General features: G+C 38.9%; 1 protein-coding gene across 6 annotated transcripts in view; it reads left to right on the top strand.

Annotated features, from left to right (window-relative positions):
* LOC134533300 (cyclin-dependent kinase 14) overlaps window positions 1-22872 on the top strand; it is a 422243-nt gene that overhangs the window by 11403 nt on the left and 387968 nt on the right. For 3 of the 6 annotated variants that reach the window (XM_063370778.1, XM_063370786.1, XM_063370794.1), the window contains exon 2: window positions 2165-2230. In XM_063370778.1, the coding sequence (XP_063226848.1) occupies window positions 2165-2230 (66 nt within the window). Of the gene's footprint in view, window positions 1-2164; window positions 2231-4225; window positions 4451-22872 lie in introns of those variants that run through there. The other 3 variants (XM_063370799.1, XM_063370816.1, XM_063370808.1) reach the window with 3 other exon arrangements.

Below are 22872 nucleotides of genomic sequence, written 5' to 3'. Positions count from 1 at the left end.
CAATGCAGAAAAGAAATTGTTGCCATAAAAAACTTAACTTAAGAATCTGTAATAAAATAAATATATTAAATAAAACGAAACTCAGCAATAAATTATCACTACCATCAATATTATTTTATATCCTGTAATGAAACTAATGTTTAAGAATCACATATAAACACAGCAGAGAAATTACATATCACTAAACACGTTATCCAGAACACCTGTAATTAAAAAGCATACATTAGCACATTTACCCTGAGCATATATTCAAATGCTGTATCTTTTTATGGTTACAGGTGTTAACAAAAAGTCATGACAACAACCTACGTAGAGTTGAATTTCTACTCAAGTTTTTTAAAATGCATTCTAATTATTGACAATTATGTTTCCTAACCTAACCAAAATTTACCAAACCTAATTTCATGTAAATAAACCTCATTTGGGTTGGGTTAGTTTTGGGTTAGTTACATTATGTTGGTTTCGGATAGGTTATGTTAGGTTAGTATCTGTGTACATGCCCTTACATTTAATATGTTTTGCTTGTGGGACATTACCTAATATATAACCGAAAATATAAGAACGTGTCTGTTTGTAATTTGCCCGACATTCAAAACAAGAAAGCTGCGAGGAAGGTACTTTTACACTATTTTACAAACACGCCCCAACCTAACGGAACGTTTTCACGCACATACTTTCATAACGTGTTAATTAGTCACTCACTTTTTCACGGTCGTGACGCTCAGATCTAGAAGAAATGCTGTCATTTCTGCGACATCACCCTGTTCCAGTTGACCTGTATTCATTAACATCGTAACTCTTCGTGCCACGTTGATAATATCGTGCTGTCTCTGATGATCTTCTTCTTTACATTCATTTTAATAACCTAACAAACCGTAATAACACAAAGTTACACTGTAAAAGCAATCGTTCACTACAAGTTACAATTAAGACAACCCTTTAAAATTAGAAAATTAATTAGTACACAAATACACTGGATGTTTTCGGAAAATCAGAAGTCGTTTTGAGCAAACAAACGTTCAACATGGCTCGGGCCGACACACAGTTACGTAGGTGATTCATCCGCAACAGCTTGCAACGTCATCTGTAAACAAAATAACTTAACTTTCGTATATATTAAACAATATTACTCCAGGATCTGGAAGTAAACATATGTGAAACATTTTAAGCAATATTTATTGTTATTTCAGCTGTTAAAAATTACATACTAAGGAACTATTTCTTCAAGTGTGTAGCCAACATACCGATAAATATCGTTGCCACGCGTGTTTAAAAACTTTCATATAAAATTAACAAATACAAATTATTTCAGTATTCATACACACGTACGGAAACGTAATAGCTTGATAAATTATGTCGTCCTATTTTGTTTATTTATTTGTCAAACAAATTGCACAATAGTAAACCAAATATTCTTAGTTCCATTTTTCAACAGTTCTTCCCAAAAGTACGAACTTACCGTGCGGCGATTATACTCCAGTAGCGATCGCAGAGGGATAATGAAAAAAAAAGGGGGGGGGGGGGGTTAAAAATAATCATGTAAGATATCGGTGAAGGCAGTATGTTATTTTGGGTGATGCAAGGTGAGTTGTTACAACACCCGGAATCACAAACCAAAAAGGCAGTGATGCATGTTGAGAATGATAATGTAACTGTCCAAACCCCTTGTTTGTTGATGTGTTTTGAATTTTTTTTTCTAAATCTCCTCCTGCAATGAATTTTTGTATCCGCCGCTGTTTATTTTATGCGCAGTTTATTTGACCGTAATTTACAAATAATTTTAATGTATAGCCTTAATTTCACGCATTTGATTTATGAATTTAATTGGCGAACCCACACTCTGAGTAGGATACGTGTCTGAGAAAATGACACGCCCATTTGCAGGTGATGCTGATGGAGTGAAACTGAACAACATGTTTGAGTTGCTTGCAAAAGTTTGCGCTTAGTAAATCTAATCCTAACTTTTTTCCCCCAGACACTTCCTCCCTTCCCCTCCCAATCAATATGTTAGTAGATATTAAAAAATTCAAGCACGTAGTATAGAAATTAAATATGAATTGCGTACTGCATGGTTTCGTTCATAATGTAACTAGTGTGTAGTGTGTGATTCTCTGCTAATTAAATTTTAGCCTTTTTAATGACGCGAGTCATTTTTTTTTTTCAGTTGATCTTCCAGACCTTAAGCCGTGTTGCTCGTCTCACAGTATATTATGCCTGTCAACAAGTACAGGTAAATTAATACTTGCTTATTTTTATTCATGGTAGTGGTGATGAGCCTGCTTATAACTTGCTGACAGTTATTGTTTTCAAAGCAGTTGTTCACCAAGTAGTTCCTTTTTTTTCATCTCGAGCGGCATGTGTTAATACGCACATTTCCGTGATTATGAAAGAGCTATTTATTTGAACAAACCAACCTCTTATTGTTTGCGTCCCCAGTGAATTCTAACTGCCCTCAAACCAACGAAACTGTACTTGCGATTTCATTCGAGTTGTTTACGAATTAAATGTTCAAGGGGTGACTTTTTTCGAAAAAAAATGTAATGTTTGCAGACAGACGTGTATGCAAGGGCTTAAATTATTTGTAACTTAAGATTGCTATTATATCTAGTAAATATTGCAGAGATCTCGGTCAAACACGACTTGTATACTAACTTAATTGTCCAATCTTTTGGCAGGATGTCGAGAGATTGGGTCAAGGAAAAAAAAAGGGGGGGGGGGGGGAGACATTGGTTGAGTTTCGAGATCTTTTTTGTGCTTGCGTGTACCATGATAGGACGAAAATAACAAACATTTTGTTAATAGAATAAATATGAGTGTGATACGCACAGTTCACGTTTACAATTATGGCCATGTGTTTAGATTTTGACGTGAAAACGTCGTTTTAAATCGATGAACGCCGGCTGCACGCACGAAAAATTGTCACGTTCCGCCTGGGCCGAGCGTGCAAGAACCGGCCAACCACCGTGCGAGAAAATCTTCTATAATATCAGACAGGTTAAGGCGTGCTTTTAAACTAATTGTTCGTGAATATATTGAAACAAAATATTTAAATTAAATTTGCAAAAACTGTTAATAATATTTGAAAATTAAAAAGTATGCAATTTTTCATCAATGTTTTCTTATGACGTTATCAAGTAAAATTATCGTCCGTAAACCGACTTTACAGACAACCACCCCCCCCTTTTTTTTTTTCAACTGGTGGGGTATATATATTAAAAAAAATTAAAGGGTGCCCGATATTGTATTTGCCCCGGGCCCTTCGTTCTTCTTGTGCCCTGCCGTTTGTCTCGAAGGTTGGATCTTCTGGCTGGTGAGCCGAAGGTGCCGGGTTTGATTCCCGACCGACTCGGCAGATTTTCTCGGGTCCAGGATCGGGTTTCACGCTGTCCTTTGACCCCCGGACTGCGGAAGGCAATTGTAAACCAAAGCGGAATCGCCCTGCCATGGTAGCCTCAGGTGCGTCGCGGTCCACAGCAACGTTATCTGGGACCACCACGGCCAAAAATTGAGCCTCAGGGCTCATCTCAGAATGAAACTCACTAAATCTTGAGCGTAGGCGTTCGTTGTCCAGAAGACCATGCCTTTCAGTCGTTCGTCGCCTTTGAGAATGGCTGCGACATGGGCAAGCCGAAACGTCGGGCAGAGATCATCGTCATTAGAGACAGTAACACTGTGAATGGCATAATTCAGGGATCTTGTGGAAAGTGCCTACCTGCCATGGCCTGAAGTGATTTCAGAAACCATGGAAAGTTTTACTTATGTCCACAATAAATGTGATAATTTGATACACTAAAATTTAAATAGCTTAATAACCATTTAATATTTCAAGCTGCAAAATAACGAATTTTTTTTTTAAGTTATCGAGAGAAAAAAATGATTGTAGCTCGAACACAAAGCATTCATTAAAATCATACCGGTTGGTGCTTTATTTCGAGGTTGGTAATTGCTTCGGATAAAACCTTCGCAGTTCCTGTCTCGAGTCATACCCCAGCTCGTGCCAGTTGCTAGTTATTGAAGTGTGCGTGGTGTTGGACTGTTGGTGTGCCACCGTGTTCAGTGTTTTGGACGGTTGGCGGACAGGGTTTGTGTTGAAGAGGGGAGGGGAGGGCCAGCTGTTTCCTGCCGCCCCTCCATCTCGTCCCCCTTCTCCGGTGTCCCTCCTCCTCCGCCTGCCCCCCACCACGCACGACCCATAAAGCATTCTGATTGGCGGAGGATTAACGGCCCTGGCGCGGCGCGCGGTGTGAACGTCCTTCCCCGCGAGGCGCCTTCAGTGTCTTCAGCGACGCGCGTGTGTGTCGGTCGTGTGGGTGCCCGTGGGAGTGGTTGGAGCGAGCGTGCGAGCGTGAGCGTGCGAGAGCGAGCGTGCTCGCCGCCTTGGCTACCACGGCTTCCGCGCACGCGCCGGCGGTCCTCCTGGAACTCGACAAAGGCATCGACAAGGTCATCCGTAAGTTGTGCTCGGCCCTGGTGGTCACGGCTGTTTTGTGTGTGACTGTCCCTGTCCTACCACGTGCGCTCTTGTCCTTTATATACACAGCGAAGCACGCGTCAAAGAAATAGGCTACGATTTTTTTACTTTACATTAAAAACCAATAACTATACATTTTTAATTGAAAAAAAAAAGAATTATCACAGTTCACACTATGTTTATGTTGTTGCGTGGACTTAAATAATCATAACCTTTTTAAACTAGGTATTTTAATCAATTACTTACTCGCACGTTCAATTTTCGACGTTTTCGCGTGCTAATATACTTCTAAAATTTATATTTTGGTTAGGGCAAGTAGTTTTAAACGTAGAATGGCCCTTAAATGCTTTTGACGCGAAGGCCTTCGGCGAAAATACGTATGGTTCTCAAGGGGAAAGCGAAGTATTAGTGGGAGCTGTGCATGGCATCTTCAGTGTCAAGAGACTAGAAGCGCGGGATCGCTAAGACCCGTTCTAAAGTGGAACGGAGACGGATTACGTAAACGGAGACGGATTCCACGGAACAGAGTTTCTGCAGTGGCACGCAGACTTGAGACGGACCCGTACGGGTTAGTTCGGCAGTGCTGTGCTCTTACGTTTATGTTGCTCCGTCCGACCAATAGAAACCGAGTACTTGGCTGCGGTGGTATGTTACAAATACATTAAGAATTGTTTCAAGTTAAAGAAATTCTTGTGTTCAATAATTACTTAGTCGTTTATTTTTATTATGTATGTAAATTCTGCCCGTGCAATAATCTCGAAAAAATAATAATATTTGTGTAAATTAAATTAATATTTCGAAACCTTTAAATACAATCTTATTGGCTGCCATTTCTCACGTTTCCGTGCATCGTGGAAGCAGCAGACGCGACGATGAAATGTTCTGGGAGATGGTTCTCCGATTATGTGGTCCGTCTCCGATTCCGTGCTATTGTAGAACGGGCCTAAGGTCGACTCTAGCCTCGGGCATCATATTCATTTTCGCCTCTGTTCGCAGTGAGTTTTTCCTGGTGTTCAGTGGTCGACAATGCACCTGTAAATGACATAGAGGTGGCGAATTTTTTTTTAAAGTGAAGATTAAGGTTCGCTGCATCCTTGTAGACGTATAAATGCTATTCGCAAACGTACACTTTTCATTAATATTTAGCAAATATTTTTTTTAATAGAACGTTTACAGCTACAAAACCTGATTTTTGACGGCCCATGTAGCTTGCAACCTAAATGAAACATTTGCAGACATATTATTCCGTTTGTTCAGATAGTTATGGACGTTAGAGAGCTGGGTAAGAAAGGGTTTAGCAGGTTTATTCCAGTATCGAGGAGACACCGGCTTGAAGCTCGAAAAAGAATATAGCGACCTTCGTCGCGTAGGCCGTCTTCCAAGTTTCAGACTCGGCCGTTCGATGATGGGAGGAAAAATATATTATTTTGGGAACAGAGAACAAAGGAGCCAGTCCTTGGGTGGTTTATAGGGGGAGGGGGGGAGGGGTGCGACTATTGTCCAATGCTTACCTAGCGTAGCATAACTTGCAACACAGCATTACCTGTTCTCTGTCAAAATCCGCTTAGCTACGGCTGTCTGGTGTCGGTGATGACTGCAATATGCTTACTTGTTAATATGGACTACAATGATCCGTCGTATCTGTCGCTATCCGTCTGTCTGTACGTCAAGCCGAGTGATTCACAATGAGTCGACGTCTGTCATAATATTATTCCTCTTGGACGCTGCCAACTGACTAGTAGGCTTAAGATTTGAGATTTCTTTCTTTTAATGGTTTATTAGCTTGACGATTGTGCACGCTAAGCGCTTATGTGTCATTAAACTATTTTTTTGCTCTAATATTTATTTTATTATATTTTCGAGCTCCAGTACGTTATTAATTACACTTTTGTTTCTAATTTCAAACTTAAAAACGAGTTAAAGCATGGAGTAAGATAAACAAATACCCAAAAACAGCTTTTCAGGTTTTCTTTATTTTTATTTTTAGGTTATAATTTAATCCGTTCGTTCGTCGAAAGCTTAAGCTAGGCAAGGTTTTGTTAGACGGACGGATGGAAGTTTTCAGGTCATCTGATTGGCTGCAGGTCATGTTTTTGACGGACAGATGAGACCGGTCATGAGACCTTCAAACTGAAGGCGTCAGGAACCCGGAACCTCGCTTTGTTTGTGTCAATAAAAAAAAGTTTGTTAAAATTTAATTTAGTTTCACTTCGCTGAATCATTTTAAAAAAAATGTAGATTCTGTTTAGTAATCTTAGCTTATTCGATTGATATATTTTTACTTTGCCCTTTAGGATATTTATATAAATAATAAAATTGTACACTCCAAAAAAAATGTTTATTGCATTGACGTGTGGGAAAAAAATATGAAACCAATATTTATATTCTTTCAGAACTGAAATATGAAATTTTTTCCCGTTAGCTTGTTCGTCTAGTTGTATTTTTTTTTTGTTCTGGCTCTTATTGTAAGTTGCAATATCTACGCGAAACCGCAGGTGTTTTAACTACGTAATAAAACTATTTTCCTTTGCAAAACAATTTTGTCCACCTATATTAATGAGAATATGTTCTTGGAGCTACAGCTATTTGTTAGAACAAATAGAAAAATAAACTTTTCCATTGTTTTGTATAGTTAAGATTTGACGAGCAACATATTAAGTTAGACATACTTCTAAATTATGCTACTTAGTTAGCATTTTTTGTTCGGTTTTGCAGTGGCTTTAAAAATATTTAATTCCTTTGGTTCTTATTAAGTGTATCCCCTCTTATAAGCTATGTAAGAAACGCGAGAACGCATAAAACGCAAAACGCAAAATTTTTAGTGACGTTTACAAACAACGCAAGAGGCAAAAACGCAACGTAAGCATCTTTCGTTTTGCCTTAAAATTTTAAAATTTTGTGTTAAAATAACTTTTAAAGACGCAGACTTTATGTTTAAGTCGTATTCTTTTCTTAAACTTTTGCACAGTGAAAGGAAATAACTTTTAAGTAAAATTATTTTCAATTTCATGTTTTTTTTAATGATAAACATGAATTATCAAACGAAACCCAGGGAAGAAAACAGTTTCCAACTGTTTTACAATTTAAAGTTGTAGAGTTGGTAACGTCAAACGATAGTGATTTTCTTTGCGTTGGTTGCGAGTTGCGCTGTTGCGTCGTTGCGCAGTTTATAAACCCGCCGGACCTAGGCTCTCATTCATTGTGGGAATTGAATGGTCTCAGCGAGAAGGTTTTTTGGTCGGAGAGGGGAGAGAGAGGATGGTTGGCACCTGATCGGAATCCGTGAAGGCTTGTGTTGTCGCCTTGGCGCCGTACGCTCAACCTTCTCCGAGCGTCGCGCGGCGGTTGGCGGTTGGCGGTTTGCGCATGCGCGAGGGAATGTGGTTGTGACGTGAGGCGCGGTGGCTTGGTGGGTGAATCAGCGCTCGGTCGAGCACGAATCTCCCGGTGACGCGTTGCTGGGGGGGCGCGCTTTTTTCTCGTCGTCGCATCGCCTCGATTCGAGACTTGGTGCGGAGAAGCGACGGAATGCACTCGGCGGAGGAAAACTGGAGCACCCGTAGGAAACCGATTGGCTCGCGGCAACGTCCGTCACGTTTTACGCTAGCGAAGAAAAAAAATATCTCCGGGACTCCAAACCGGATCGGTTTTTTCGGACGTGAGTGATCTGAACTCTCAAGACATCGTGGCCCCCACCTCGCTTCGTTTCATGACGTTTTTTTTTTTTGGGGGGGGGGGGGGCAGAAGCGTAACTTCCTGCAGATTGCAAACACCCCCCCCCTCCCACACACACATAAACCTTCCCCCCACACGCATACATAAACACACATACATATGTATAAAATTGATTCACTTTTACCAGAATATTTTTTTTCAGCAATTTTCAATAAAATTGTAACTTTATAAAAAATGTATTATGTTTCAGGGTAACTGAACTAGTTTGTAATTTTTATACCTACTGAGGTGTATCCAAACTGTTATCTTCACTAAGATATATTGTAATAATTTATAACTCTAATATTAAAAAACATTTGGCATTGCTTGGATATTATTTATATTTGTTGAAAAAATATCTGTGCCGTATGTAATTACATATTAACATTAGTTTTCAAAGTGTTGGCGCATTTCCACAATATTTTTCTGGCTAGGTTCTTCCTACAGCTGGTAGTCTTACTTGTCAACATTTAAGAATTTTTTTTGTTCCAATAATAATAATAATAAGTTGCTAATTAAAAAAATATGTATATGTTTAGAGGAACGACGGAGCTAGTGAGAATCGTATCCTGGAAATCGCGATCCTCGCCTGTATTTACGGTTCGTCATTAGAACATTTGCCGCGTAAATAACCCAGTTGATGTAATCCCATTTGTAAAATTACGTTGGGCTTGTATCGCGTGAGTGCGCAGTATATCAGTTGTGCTATCGCTCCCGTGGAGCACGTAGTCATTCGTGACCTATTTAAGACTCAGTTTCCCTCGCCGCATTGTTCATTTCAATTTCTTGTCATTACTTCGGTGGCCCTATTGGTCACACAATTTCGTTACCAGAAATTTAATAAACGTCATTTTCCATATGTAAGAGGCCACGAAAGTGATCATATAGTTCCGTCTGCAACAATCCGAACCTGAGGGCAGTTCATGTCCTCATCCTAAAGCGAATGACGTCACATTGTCGCGTGGAAAACAATTGTGGCGTCCGATGTCCGAAGCTACTGATTTCTAAGTTAGTCTCTAGAGCGCAGTAAATATACAGCGCCAAAATAAGTGTTTCGGGATGGTTTTTTTTTTTTTTTTAATATTTTTTTTGTGCGTTGTAAAAGAGTACGCAGCTAAGTTTAGAATTTAACTTGTGAAAGTTGTGTGAGTTCAATAATATTTGTTTATCCTGTGAGGCAGAAACATATGCTAATAAATAGGGACCGGAAAAATTCGCGGGTTCAATGACCGGCAGGATGAACTCATAGTTCTACGTACACTCGGTCAAATGTCACCCACTCATTGGCTGCTGTGTTTTGAGACGTCCCAACGTAGCAGCCTGTGATTCGATACAGCTTTGGCCGTGTGTTTTTAATTGGCCCAGAGTCATCGAGGTGAGTTGTGAGCCAATAGCAGAGGCAGCACTGAGGTATAACTATTTGTATTTTAGCCTATCGCGAAATGATTTCGCGAATTTTTCCGGTCTCTACTAATAAATGAATTCGTGTGTTCGGCCTTTGAAAAGCGCCGGTCGCAAACGGACACCGGTGATCTATATTTTCTCTCTTTTGTCTTCTGGGCTCCCTACCACGCCGTCAGTTATTTTCTGTCTACCTCTTTGACACGGGAACCGGAAACAGCAAATATCACGAGCGTTTATCCGTGCTACCAAAGGACGCAGATTGGGACGAAATGTTCGAGTTGGCCGATGTATTCCGACCATCGCCCACACCATCCATGACGTCAGAAGGTCACGTGGGTCAGTCAGCGATCAGTGACCGTCGGACACAATTTGGGAAATTTAAATTGTAGACGGGCCTTTATTATAAACACGTGCCTGGCTTTTTTTTCTGCTATTAGAAAATATGTAGTAAATATCCGTCAGGAAAATTTAAGATGAAACACGAAATGCAAGAGAGCTATCGGAATAAATTTAGAGGAAAAAGATCGCAAATAATAGTAATGACTAGGGGCATTTTTCGCGAATAAATCCGAACGCCTATTAGACTGCAACAAGGTATAACCGTACCAGCGGTTTCTTCCTTTTGATTGGCGGCCGTCTGCGAGACGAGTCTCTGCCTTCTTCGACCGGGCCAATCAGGACGCGTTTGCTTCCCCACTGAATTACCGTGATTGGTGTTGTAGCAATCGACGTGGAACTGAAATAAAATTACCCAACCACGAAACACAGACGATGCTACAGTGTTTTAACTTTCAGCTAGTCGTGGAATATTTTCGCGAAATATGCATGGCCCTAGTAATGACTAGAGACCCGGAAATTTCGCGGATTCATTTAGTCGCAAGCTAGAATGCAAACCTTCACACACTCGCACTGTGTTCATGATTGGCACGCAGTTGTTTGGACACGCCCGTCTACGACCGTGAGCCAATGATGCCCAGCTAGGAGAGAAGTAAGCGAATCAGGTAGTGCCAAATAACAAGGATAAAAATGTTCGCGCTAAGAAATCAACCAATGGGAAAGTAAACATGGGTCGAGCACACCTATAACTTTGAATTCTATCCTGATGCCAGAAGAATCCGCGAAATTTCCGGGTCTCTAGAAATGACCAGTATGGCGAGTGAGACCAAGCCTTGTTCCGTGGTGGAAAGATTCGGGTGTGTCAGCTCGTGTCAACCCTCTGCGTTCGTCCATGACGTCATGCAGCCGTCGGCAATGCTGTCAGCACATTCCGGGCTGTGCGCGTGATGTGAGGTCATCCGGTTCGACGTCACAGTGAGATGGAACAGCGACACACCTTTCTCATTCCCCCGCCAGGATCTCTCCCGATAACGAATGTCGGAGTGAGAGTAGGTTAACCCCCTACTCGCCTGCCGACTAGATCTTGTAAGTCAGAGATGAGAGATGGTCATTTGTCTGGGAAAAATTCATTTGTTAGGCCTCGATAGCATTTTATTCTGGTCTGGCCGCACTGTTTCTCTCTTATTGGCTAACAAAGCTTGTTTCATACTCTATTGACGAGAATACAGCTGCTGTATTGTCGAACGTTCATGGCTCACCTTAAAACAACTACTCTGCGTTGGAATTTTTTTTTAAAGGACAAAGCTATCTACCCATAGCCAGCGCCACACGATAAACATTTCCTTAACAGTTTTAAGATATATTTTCTGTTAGGCTTTTTTCTAATCAAAAAATCCTTATTTGATGTTTCTTTATGAACTTAATTGCTAATTTTTATGTTAGTCCTAGCACGTACTAAAAGCATAGACTAGTTTGAAACGCAGTTTTTGGATTAACCGTTAGTCTATAGTCTTCGACTTCAAACAATTTATTTTTAGCGTATCATTCATAAATCAATAAAAATTAGGTTCTCCCATAACTCTGAAAAACTAAGTTTTCTGTACATGCTAGGACTGACATAAAATTTTTATTAATGGCTTAAAAACATTAAATAAGAACTTATATGGTAAAAAATGGTTTTTCTATGTACAATTTAATATGGTTATATTGTGAATTTATCTGACTTCATGTACGAAAACACGAAATATTTTAATAAAATTTATTTAAGATACTAACCTCCATAACAATCGCATTTCTGAACACGGATCTTGTTTGTTTACTCGTATCAGAAATGATACTCCTGTTTATCTATGTTATGACCTGGTAGGTTCCACATCAACTGAATATTCTACATAATTATTTACCTCGAAGTCACTGTAAGGCCGGAATATATAACAATCACAATATTTTAGAGAGAAAATACCCCCCCCCCCCCCCAACCCGGAAAGTTGCATTTTGTTAGAAACATGAAAAAGGTAATTTAAAAAAAATTAGGGCTTGTTTGAGGCACTACATCATTTTTTTTTGTGGCCGTGTGGTATCATAATTTCTCCTCTGTGTGTTGTACGTCAGCGCATAACAACGTAGTCACTGCTTTTAACATCATTTTCACCCTCGCTTGCACACTTAGTCAAAGGCTTCAGATTTTTTTGTTTGCGTTGTGTTTGCTTTCGTACACTGGCCGTTGTGAAAGAGCTCGCTTTTGTGGAATGTGATACTATAAAAAAACTCTGTGCGATTCAGACATGTTGTTTTCATTATAAATTCATTATAATGCACCCTAATATTATTGACGTGTTTTAACACGAAACGTCTATTTGATTTTTGGGAGGAATTTGTTAACATCGGTATTTTAGTGGAATTTTGTATCTACATCATCACTTAATTATTTGGCGTACAATTTTACTTGTGTATTTATTTTCTAAATAGGGTGGCTTGAAAAAATATATTTTTTTATAGCTAGAATTAGGTTGTTAAGAGATTGAGGGCTTATTTGGAAGAACATTATAATTAGACACACATTTGCTTGTCAAAATTGCAGGAAAAACCTTGAAAGGTGTGAACAAACTCTGACAAATTATTCCTGACCCGAAAATAGATCGAAATGGTATACTCGGGGTTCATCTCAAATAGGAAGTGTTGAAGGAGCCCGTAAATGTTGGGGCTGAAAAGTACATAGTGTTGCAATGCTATTAAATATGCGTGAGGTAAAGTGACAAACGTTTGTATTTATGTATTAATTAAAATAATATATTTGACAAAATCGAAGTATGGAACTAGTTCCACACCATCAAGTACTTAATTTTATTATTTTCATGTACACTTTGTGATTCGCGCATGTAGGAACAAAATGCTAGCGACATGCGCTGAGATGAAAAACTGGCGTTCTTCAAACTTTTTTGATGATTTTTCAATCATTAGTTTCTTCGCTGTCTTGATACTGTTTTTTTTTTTACATTCGTCCATTACTCAGTTGTGCCTTAGATGATTCCAGTTACATAATTACTGTCGCCAACCACATTATGTAAATTATTCTCTTCTAGCTTTTTTTTTGTATGCTATTTCGAAACGATGATGTCTTCCAACGTTCAGCATTCGTGTGATTTTTGTGTGATTTTGCTTCTTCAGTCATACCGATTCTACAACTCGTGATTAATAAAACACTTTTTCGATTAAGCACAGCTTTGATCGTGTAGTCCTGACAACGTATTTCGCGTGGTGCGCACAAAAAAAAAGTACTTGCAAAACATTGGTCAAAACAGCAAACGAAACGACATATAATTTACCGCGGTTTTAAAAAAAATATATTAAAACCTAGCAATGTCGGCTAGCCACCGGATAAGTACCTAATGGCATAAGACTTAAAAAAAAAAAAAAAACTGCAATTTCACGTTAGGATAATAAATCCGCGTCAGTAAACTAGCTGTGAAGAAAGAACATCAAGTAATAATTACACAAAATCGACGATCATGGACTCTTAGTTGAATATCGGACAACAATTTCAAAACAGAAAAAGCAAAAACCACAGCAGCGATGACTCAACGCAAATGTGACGGAAGTTGTTTAGTGAATTCTCATATTAAACTGAACAGGAGGTATTCCAAACATAATGGTTTTTGCATCGTCTGCAGTTTATGTCTGTGTGGTGACTCAGGAAGAATTGCCCCTTACCTCGCGCCTGTGACGGCTGTCGCGTCCGGGAAGACAGCGGAAAGCACTTACGCCCCTCGAGCGTACACTCGGAGAGCTGGCCATGGGTCGAGGGGGCTCGTTCCCTCAGCAGACCCTGCCCCCGCTCCCGGTAATGGCAGGGGCGCAAATCTGCAGGATTCGCAAAGGGGGCCGACAGGAATTCGAAGGGTGTGTTTGGTGGTTGGGGGAGGAGGCAAGAATTTTGGCCGTGGGTTTTAATCGGCTCAAGTCTTCATCTCTGGATACGGTGCTGGCATGTTGTTGTATGTTGCCCATATTTAGGCCTATATGCATGCAGTAAGCAGAAATATTAAAAAATATAGGTATAGAAAGTTTTCCATAAAACATAATTTAACCGTCACGATTTAGCAAGTGTAAGCGGATCCCCTCAGTGACGGGCTTCTTAATTCCAGGAGGGAGACCCCCCTTGGCCAACCCGGGTCTACACCCATGGCCAACGGTATTAGGAATCTCCCAGCTCATGTCATAGAACACCTAGCCCACAAACGCTCAAAGCGATAACAACAAATGCCATATATTCCTCAAAATAATTATTTAAAATACTGCACACTGCACATCTCCCTGCGCAGATAACTAAAGATCGGTACTCGCGTATTAAATAATCTTAACACATAAAATTTAAAGTGACCCAAAACATTTCCACTTCAAATCAATACACAGACTGCCCGGGGCTCCCGTGGCTTCCGAGTGCCGAGACACGAGCCGGACGGGACGGCGCGACAGCAGTTCAGGCTGGGTCGTGGCTGGACTCCGCGGAAGTGGTGCAGCCCGATCATGTTCTCGACGTAACTTTGCGGCACCGCGAAGTAAGAAATATGCCAAATTATTCTAGGGGAAGTACCCTGGAACGAAGAGGGATGCACGGAACAAATCTCTAATTTAACGTAGTTAGCTTATTATTGAAAAAAAAAGTACACATTAACTGAAACAGGGAGTTTCGTTCTTATTATGAAATCAATGGAAGGCCGGCGCATGGAAAAAGGTAGTCATGTGTTACTCTTTCAGTTTGTAGACGACTGTGCACTTGGGCAGCGCGACTTGTACCGTTTCATCGCTGTTTCGTGAACAGCATTAGTTCCGTATGGCGAAGGGTGCCTTTAAGACTTGCGGGTTTCCCCTGAAACTGGATAGATACCAAAATGATCGTAAAAAAACGGGTGTAGGGGGGACGGACCGGAAAGGACTCGGAATCGTTTCCACACTCTTGCGGTATCTTGTCGTTTCGCTTCTTCGGAATGAACGAGGCAAGGCAGTTTGTGGTCGATTAGTTTAGATTGCTTCAGAACTCGAAGCACCTATAACGATGCGCTGCTTATAACCCACGAATATATGTTTAATACATTGTTCGTAACAACTGCGTTACACACACACACACACACAAAGTTTTTTTTTACCAAGGTGTTCTTAAAAAAATATATTTCGTGAGATAGTGGGCCCTTTAGCCAAGGAACACAAAATTAATGTAAATTATGGTGATAAAAAAAAACCTCAGTGGGTGAAGCCACCGGTACCAAGTAGCCATTAATTTTATTATTCAACTTTGTATTTTATGGCCTTCTGAATGGGTTTTGGACTTCATGGGCGTAGCAGCATTGCATCGACTTGTTTTACATAATGGCAGCAAGGGTCGCCTAGTTCTGAACTTGAACTACGTAAACTTGCTTGGAACTGGGACGGAAAATAGCTCATGCGCGACTACCAAACAAAAGCTAAGCCGTGTAAAAGTTGCTGCAGCTGTCGTAATCGCTGTCTTACCAGCCGGTTTGAAATAACCGAAGAGCAACATAACTTGCTTTCAACTTTGCAGGCTGAGAACTAACATGGCTTCCACTTGTTCGTAGGTTTCCACTTCTCTCGAAGAAAACAACCTTGTGGGCCTACAAAATATGTTATTTTTTATTTGTTATTATGTAATATCAATTCAAAAATGTTGTTGTGGTCACTAACAAAAAACGTTTGTTGTCACAATAAACCAATTTACTGGGTGAAATTTCACAAAATATTTCGTGACAATAAAAAAAAAGCAGAGCCTACGTATAGTTAGTATTTTTTCTTCATGTTTTTCATCTCATCCGGCTATGAGCTATTTACCAACTTCAGAGGTGTTTTGGTTGATCTCATCACTGTTTTTAGGTCAACAGTGTTTTTTGCGGTAATTTTTACTCACTATGGTGGCGTTTGAAATAAATATTGATTTATACTTAATTGTAAATTAATAAAGTTACACGGTTTTGAATGCCCATCAAACATAAAAATCACGAAAGTGCTGCTAGACTAATCTGTATCTGAAAACTATTGGCAAGGGAAAGATTTTACATGGAATTAGCATCGGCCAACATTTCGCAGCTATCATCTAAACAATATTTTCAAACATGTATATACAAAGAATTAAAACAAACAAACATATAAACCTCAGAAATCAACAACTAATTTTGGTAAGTAGAAAACACATGGCATTTTTTTTAGTTAGTAACTTATGATTTCGCTTATGCTTAGCGGAATAATTGCAAACCATACATTCAGAATTTTTGTTTGTAATCAAACAAATGTTCTTATTTAAATTTGACTCGATAGGTTCTTAACAGGTTTACTTGATTGGTTGGTGGATGAGGATGAGTAATGCACAAATATTTGGTGTCTCTGTTGTATACAATTTTTATGTATACTACTTTAATATAACTAATTTTGCTTTCGTTTAGTTGTAAAAATATTTTTCCCCAAAATTTATCAATGTTTTTGTTAAAGGTCTAGTTACGCCTAAACTTAACATACAGTTTTATAAGAATTTATTCCAGAGCAGAGTTTTTACTTTGAAACACCCATACTCAGACATGTGTATTAACATACGCACACTTAAAATCAAACACAATCACGTTACATTCAACAGCTAAGCTGTGTCCAGAAAGCCCCTGTTTGGTCACTATGTACATTCGGAAATTGTCATTAACTAACATATTATTTTCTCAAGAAACTTAGATTTTGGTGATAACCGATTATAAGGTTAGACTAAAAACACGCGATTCGCAGAAATAATTAGGCATGACGACACTTTTGTGATCACATACTTACTATGACGGAAAATTAGTAGTAATTTATCAATTTTCCATTATGTAGTTTTTTTTTTTTTTTTCAAAATGATGCTATCAGTAACGAGTAATTTTCAAATAAATGTTCAAGTTTAACATTGATATTGGACATTTAGACCCACTTTTTTATATGACAATATGCGTCTTACATTCTTGCACTGCAGCAGCGCTAACTGACAAAAACTTGCGAAACTTGGCTAGTGACATACCTATTTATGAGATCTTGTAAATCGTTATCTTTCGACGAAAGTTTAGTCTGTTAAGTCTTTGTCCTGGCAAATAGCAACAGTCATGAATTTTCAGTAGGAATGAGTACCTACCATTAGTTTACCATTAGTACGAAACTTTATCGGAATTCCTTGTATGTATCAGAAAAACCCATCTAGACCAAACGTTTACCTGGATGATGAAGGGGGGAACGGAAAGAGACTTTGAAACTAAGTATCTTAGTCCGAGCGGAGCCCTCGTTCCCAGAAAAATGATTATTTCATTTAACCAAGGTTTCTACACTGTGGGTTAAAGATACATGTGCTGCATTACCCAGCATAAATGTGTGTAGACCTACCATGTTAGACGAATAGTGGGTCTATTAGTCTATCTTGCAAGGTCCCCGCCTACCCGGGCACACATAAGGTGCGTATATGTTCAGAAAAAAACCACGCGATTTTAAAAACTGCTCAAGATATCAGAGAGGTGTTTACTTACAAAAAAATATTTAAGAATACGCTGATGACGGATGAGTTGTTTACGTATTTCGTTTTTGAACGCTTTTTTTTTCCCGATATAATTTTTAGGCATGAAACCACTCGGTACAGATTCTTGAAGACACGAACATGCATTACACGTTTAACTTCATTTGTTCGCCATATACTGTTATGATTCACCGCGCAGATCTCATAGTTTAACCCTGTGCACGACGAGAAGACTGCGCGCCAGTTCAGAGCCTTTACGCTTAGAGGCGATACTGCGCCAGAAGCACCGGTGAGCGTCGCACTTATCATTCCGCAAATACACCCCTGACTAGATGGGTCCCCCCTTAAACAGTTTTCTTCTAGCGCGTGGGCTGCTCTGAACAGATTTTCGTTGAGCTGCTGTAATTGAATGCCAAATAAGTTTGTAACGATCGTGAGCCATTAATTTTTTTTGCCCCCTGTGAAATATTAAACGGCGCAGAAGCACGGAGAGAGAGAGAGAAATCCTTAATTGCTCCAGCGACCGGTCTGTGAAGGCTTCTGGCAGCCGGCTGTGATATCCTGGGTTCTGTGCCAGACAGCGACGGGAGACTTACATAGCGTGCCCGCAGACAAAACAGGGAATTTGAAAGGTTTCTTAAAAATCTAGAAAAAACAGGGAAAATCACAATGTCTTTGTCGGAAGACAATATCAACAAATTTTGCTATTCTTTATCACCTTTGTCTCAAAACAGGTATTTTCATATTTCAATCATAAATTTGTGTGCTGTTAATAATCTTTTTCGATAACATTAATTTAATGCAAGGGATAGGCTCACAAACCATTGCGTATTAATTTTACGCTCATTCAAATATACATTGGCGTAGTCTTTCACTTGATCACAATCAATGTATTGTTTTTGTTTCAGAGTTTCATTAGTTAATTTTAAGATTGTCAGTGTTAAAGTAGATATAGTGAAAATGATAACAGTGCGAATTATGTATATTATTCAGAAAATGTTTTCAAAGTCAATACTGCATTTTCTTTAGGTTTTTGGTGAAATTATTTTTTATTAATAAATTTGTATTGTAATGTATTTGTTATTTTGATAGCTAGGCCGATTACACAGGGGTAAAATGTCAGGAAAGACAGAGAGAACTCAGGGAAATCGGCTGAAGTAAGAGAGTGGGGACGCTGTACTCTAATAGCACCAGCTGGCTCAGTCGACTTTGACACGGACTTTAAAAAAAAAATTCGCCATCTACGGAGAACACTGTTAGTTACAAATAATTAAGATGTTTTCGTAAGTATACATTAAAATATACCGCTCTTCCTTCCACGTGCATGTTATTTATCCTGTTTACAAGTAAACGTAGAACTCGGGAAGTCGAAATGCGGCACTTAGTTACTACGAACATGAAGTTATCTGGAACTTCGAAGAACCCCTTAGTTTAGTTTGGGGTACTTTCTTCGTTGAAAAGTTCGTGCATTTAACTGTAATTTCTAATACTGTGGTAAGTTAGCTCTCTGATTTCTCACGATCTCGTTTACCGTGTTTAATTGTGGTTTGTGTTCGCAGCCGTATTCAGGTCTGCTGGGAAGTGGGCTAATTATTTTCGGTGTCTGCTCATCAGGGAAAGCCCCGTGCTAATTATGTATGCAGAAGTAATGTTGTTCGTTCTCATTTTATGCACGGAAACGCGTCTGCATGGATTATGCTCGGATTTCAACCCAAGCGAGAACACTTACATTCCAATGTACAGCCTGTTTCAGTCTCGAATTTGACAGTTCTCAATAGTGGAACCCATTGGTTTACGTATTCTTCTGACACAGTTGTTGTGTAAACAGTGTTTGTTAAGAACTTAGGATGGAATTCATATGGGTGACGTATTTTGCAAACATGCACTACTTCGTGAAGTAGTTCTTATAATATAAGGCTTACGTATTTACGTGATGAATTCATAGTGTTGAAACAAACATTTCTTGATTAATTAATGGTCGAAGAATTACCGCTTAACCGTCCCATTTCGTACTTGATGAAGTAACGATGTAAGTAGCTATACTGAATGCCGTTGTTATTTGTGCAGCATACGAAACAGTGCTTCCAGCTGATTTGATTATTATATTATTTTCTCTAAGCTTCTCTGTGCCTACTTTAACCTCCCGGGTTAGTACCAAGGAGCATGTAAGAAGATCTGGAGTGGACATGTGTAGGGCGAGAGCGAAGCCAGCCGGTTGCGAAGAAGGGTTGAAAAGAAAGAGGAGGAGAGCGTATTTCTACTGCAAACGCAGCCCCAGCCCACTTGTCCTTGAGGTTTGAGTGGCGCTGGTGTGCGGCTACAATGGTGATTTCCTGTAGCGCATATGGCTGAAGAAATCGATGGAATTCCAAGCCGGATGGCGTTGCTTTTCACATGTATTAAAGATTTTTTTTTCATTTGTTAACTAAATTAATTCCCAAAACTTTTGAAGCATCAGAAAAAAGTGGCAAATGCTTTAAACAGAAGTAACTAATCTTCGAACTTTTCGAAAAACCTAAGAAAACTATTTAACAAAGAGAAGTAGTTTCAGTTGTATAATTCTTTACTTTTTTCATATATTTCCAAAACGTGACGATCAACGACAGATCTGGGAAAAAGCGACAAAGCGGAAAAATTGGACTGCGTCTCCGAACCATGCATTGTGTACAGTGCATTTTGAAGACAAATGGGTCTTAAGAAGCGAAAATCTAACTCGATTAAAGGATGATATGGTGTTCGGTATATTAAGGTTTCCCTCAAAGGAACGGTTTCACAATGCTTTTAAGATATTAGATAAATCCCAACATAAGTTTAAAACATTTCTCTTAAGAGTGTGCTTCGTAGCATTAAAAGACGTGCCTTAATTATTTTGCAAATTTATCATTGTTATGGTGACGATGTCAGTGGTTTTCGTATTTTTTTTAGAAATATAGTACAGTATGTATTAGCAACTACGTTAAGAACTGTTATTTTATTCACACAGAGAAAAGAAATACAAAATGCTAAAATTTGGCGTCTGTCTTTTTATATCCTATATAGGCTTGTTATTATATGTGTGTTATAACATGTATAAAAATGTTAAATATATTCAACAATATTTGGTAATTATATATATTTCAAAACTTTTATGTACGCTACTTGAAACTACGTGAAAGGTTTTCAGTCTATAAAGGCCTATTCTATGATTTTTTAAAATTATTAATTCTTATGCAAACAATTAATAAAATTGAAAGTTTCTTACATTGTCAGTATATGCATAGCATTACAGTTATTCCAAACAATTCTCTACCAGTGTTAAGCTAAGGTTTGCATGTTACGTTGGTTGAGTAAGTAGACTGGAACATGAACATGATATTGAAAAGACTTCTAACTTCTACTAATACACGTATATTACAAGAGATTTGTAATAGATTAAATGAAATAAGTAAGAATTCGTTTTTTATAAACGTTGTGTATGAAATTATAAAATTTGAGAAGTATAATAACAAAAAGAAGTGCGTTACGAAGACATATGTCGGTAGTGTTACCCACTGAAACATTATTCCCACTTCAACTCTCTGTAAAAATAAAAGTATTGGGTTGAATGCGTCTAGAGTGGTATATAAATAAAATTTGAAGCTTCTTCCTAATTTCATTCGCAGGTGTCCCCCACCTATAGTTGCAAACAAAAATTTTTCCTCGATGTTGAAATTTACTCTGCGTATTCACAAAAAAATTTGGCAGTAAATAGGTATTTAATTTTTAAAAATGAAAGTATTCATGTTTCGAAAAAAAATATTAAAGCGGTGTGGGGAAGAATGTTTACAGATAATCCAGTAAAATTTTCAGTTTGATTGTTTTGATAGTTTCGGAGCTGTTGCGAGTTTAGTTTGGAGGATTTTTCCGCCGCGCGAGACAAGTTTGGCTCGTTTTCGTTTTCTTCCAGCGTAGAAAGCAGGGAACAAACGCCGATACCCGGCTTCACCTCGCATCCTTTGCTGGCCTTCCCTTGTCCTCTCCAGATGTATTACTGTATATTAGCTCCATGGTTAGTACCTGGCGTTGCCCGGGTTGAACACAGGTTGATGTATTGTCCGAGAGTTAAAGCAAAATGGATAGCGATATATTACAGTGTGGTGGACATAGAGAAATTACACACAATTGCTGTTTGTATATCTATGACTAAAGACCCGGAAATTTCGCGGATTCATTTAGTCGCAAGCTAGAATGCAAACCTCCACACTCTCGCACTGTGTTCATGATTGGCCCGCAGTTGTTTGGACACGCCCCTCTACAACCGTGAGCCAATGATGCCCAGCTAGGAGAGAAGTAAGCGAATCAGGTAGTGCCAAATAACAAGGATAAAAATGTTCTCGCTAAGAAATCAACCAATGGGAAAGTAAACATGGGTCGAGCACACCTATAACTTTGAATTCTATCCTGAGGCCAGAAGAATCCGCGAAATTTCCGGGTCTCTATCTATGACCTATGATTTTCTGTTTACCCGTGGCGATAGGTTGAACGGTTTAGAAGTTGATGTGCTGCAGCGCCATCTAGTGGCGAGTTATAGCAAAATGTATACCGCGAAAATATTCTCCGTGTTTAAATATCTATGTATACCAATTGTTAATGGCTATAGGTTTAACCGTTTTAGAAGTTGATACGCTTCAGCGCCATCTAGCGGCTAATTAAAAAAAATGGATGGCATAAAAACCTTCTCCGTGATAAAACACTTCGCTGTTCAATCTTTCATGAAGATCGGTCAAACGGTGTCGGAGTTTATCGACGTCATACATACATACATACCATCAGCCTATTAATTTTCATATTCGCTAAAAAATAAAATTCTCAAACGATTGATCATTTATTCATCATATTTTATATAGTTTAATCTTTTTATGTTTCAAAAAGTAATCATGGCTTAGTAATAATCACACAAAAAAATTCATTTGCTTGATTTACTTTTGTTGGTTAGTAATTCGATTTATTTTAACAATAAGATTTATGTTCTCCATTATGTAGACATCAAACAGATGTTTTTAACTATCCAATGTATATAGGCTACCAAAACATATTTTAAAAGGATTAAAAGAAGTTAAAGTCATTTCAAAAGCTAAACACAATATGGCAATTTTGTAGGCCAAAATATGGGCAGTACACAGCATACAAGCACCCTATCCAGAGATGACTTCTGTCGTTTCAAACCCACGCGCAATACTCTCGGGCTGCCCCCTTCCTTTTCCAATCGTACTAATTTCCGCGCCCCCTCTGCGAATCCTACAGACTTGCGCCCCTGCGGTATAAGAGGTAGACTCACGCATTAAAAAAAAAGTGTGCGTGGAGTCCATGCGTAACAGAAGTGAAATATCTTGCATATTATATTATTAGTACAGACCTGAAAAATTCGCGGGTTCATTTCGTGACATGTTACAATTCA

This window comes from Bacillus rossius, chromosome 1 (genome assembly GCF_032445375.1).
Source record: "Bacillus rossius redtenbacheri isolate Brsri chromosome 1, Brsri_v3, whole genome shotgun sequence".
In the NCBI taxonomy this organism is placed as follows: domain Eukaryota; kingdom Metazoa; phylum Arthropoda; class Insecta; order Phasmatodea; family Bacillidae; genus Bacillus; species Bacillus rossius.
This window is presented reverse-complemented; position numbering and strand designations above follow the sequence as displayed.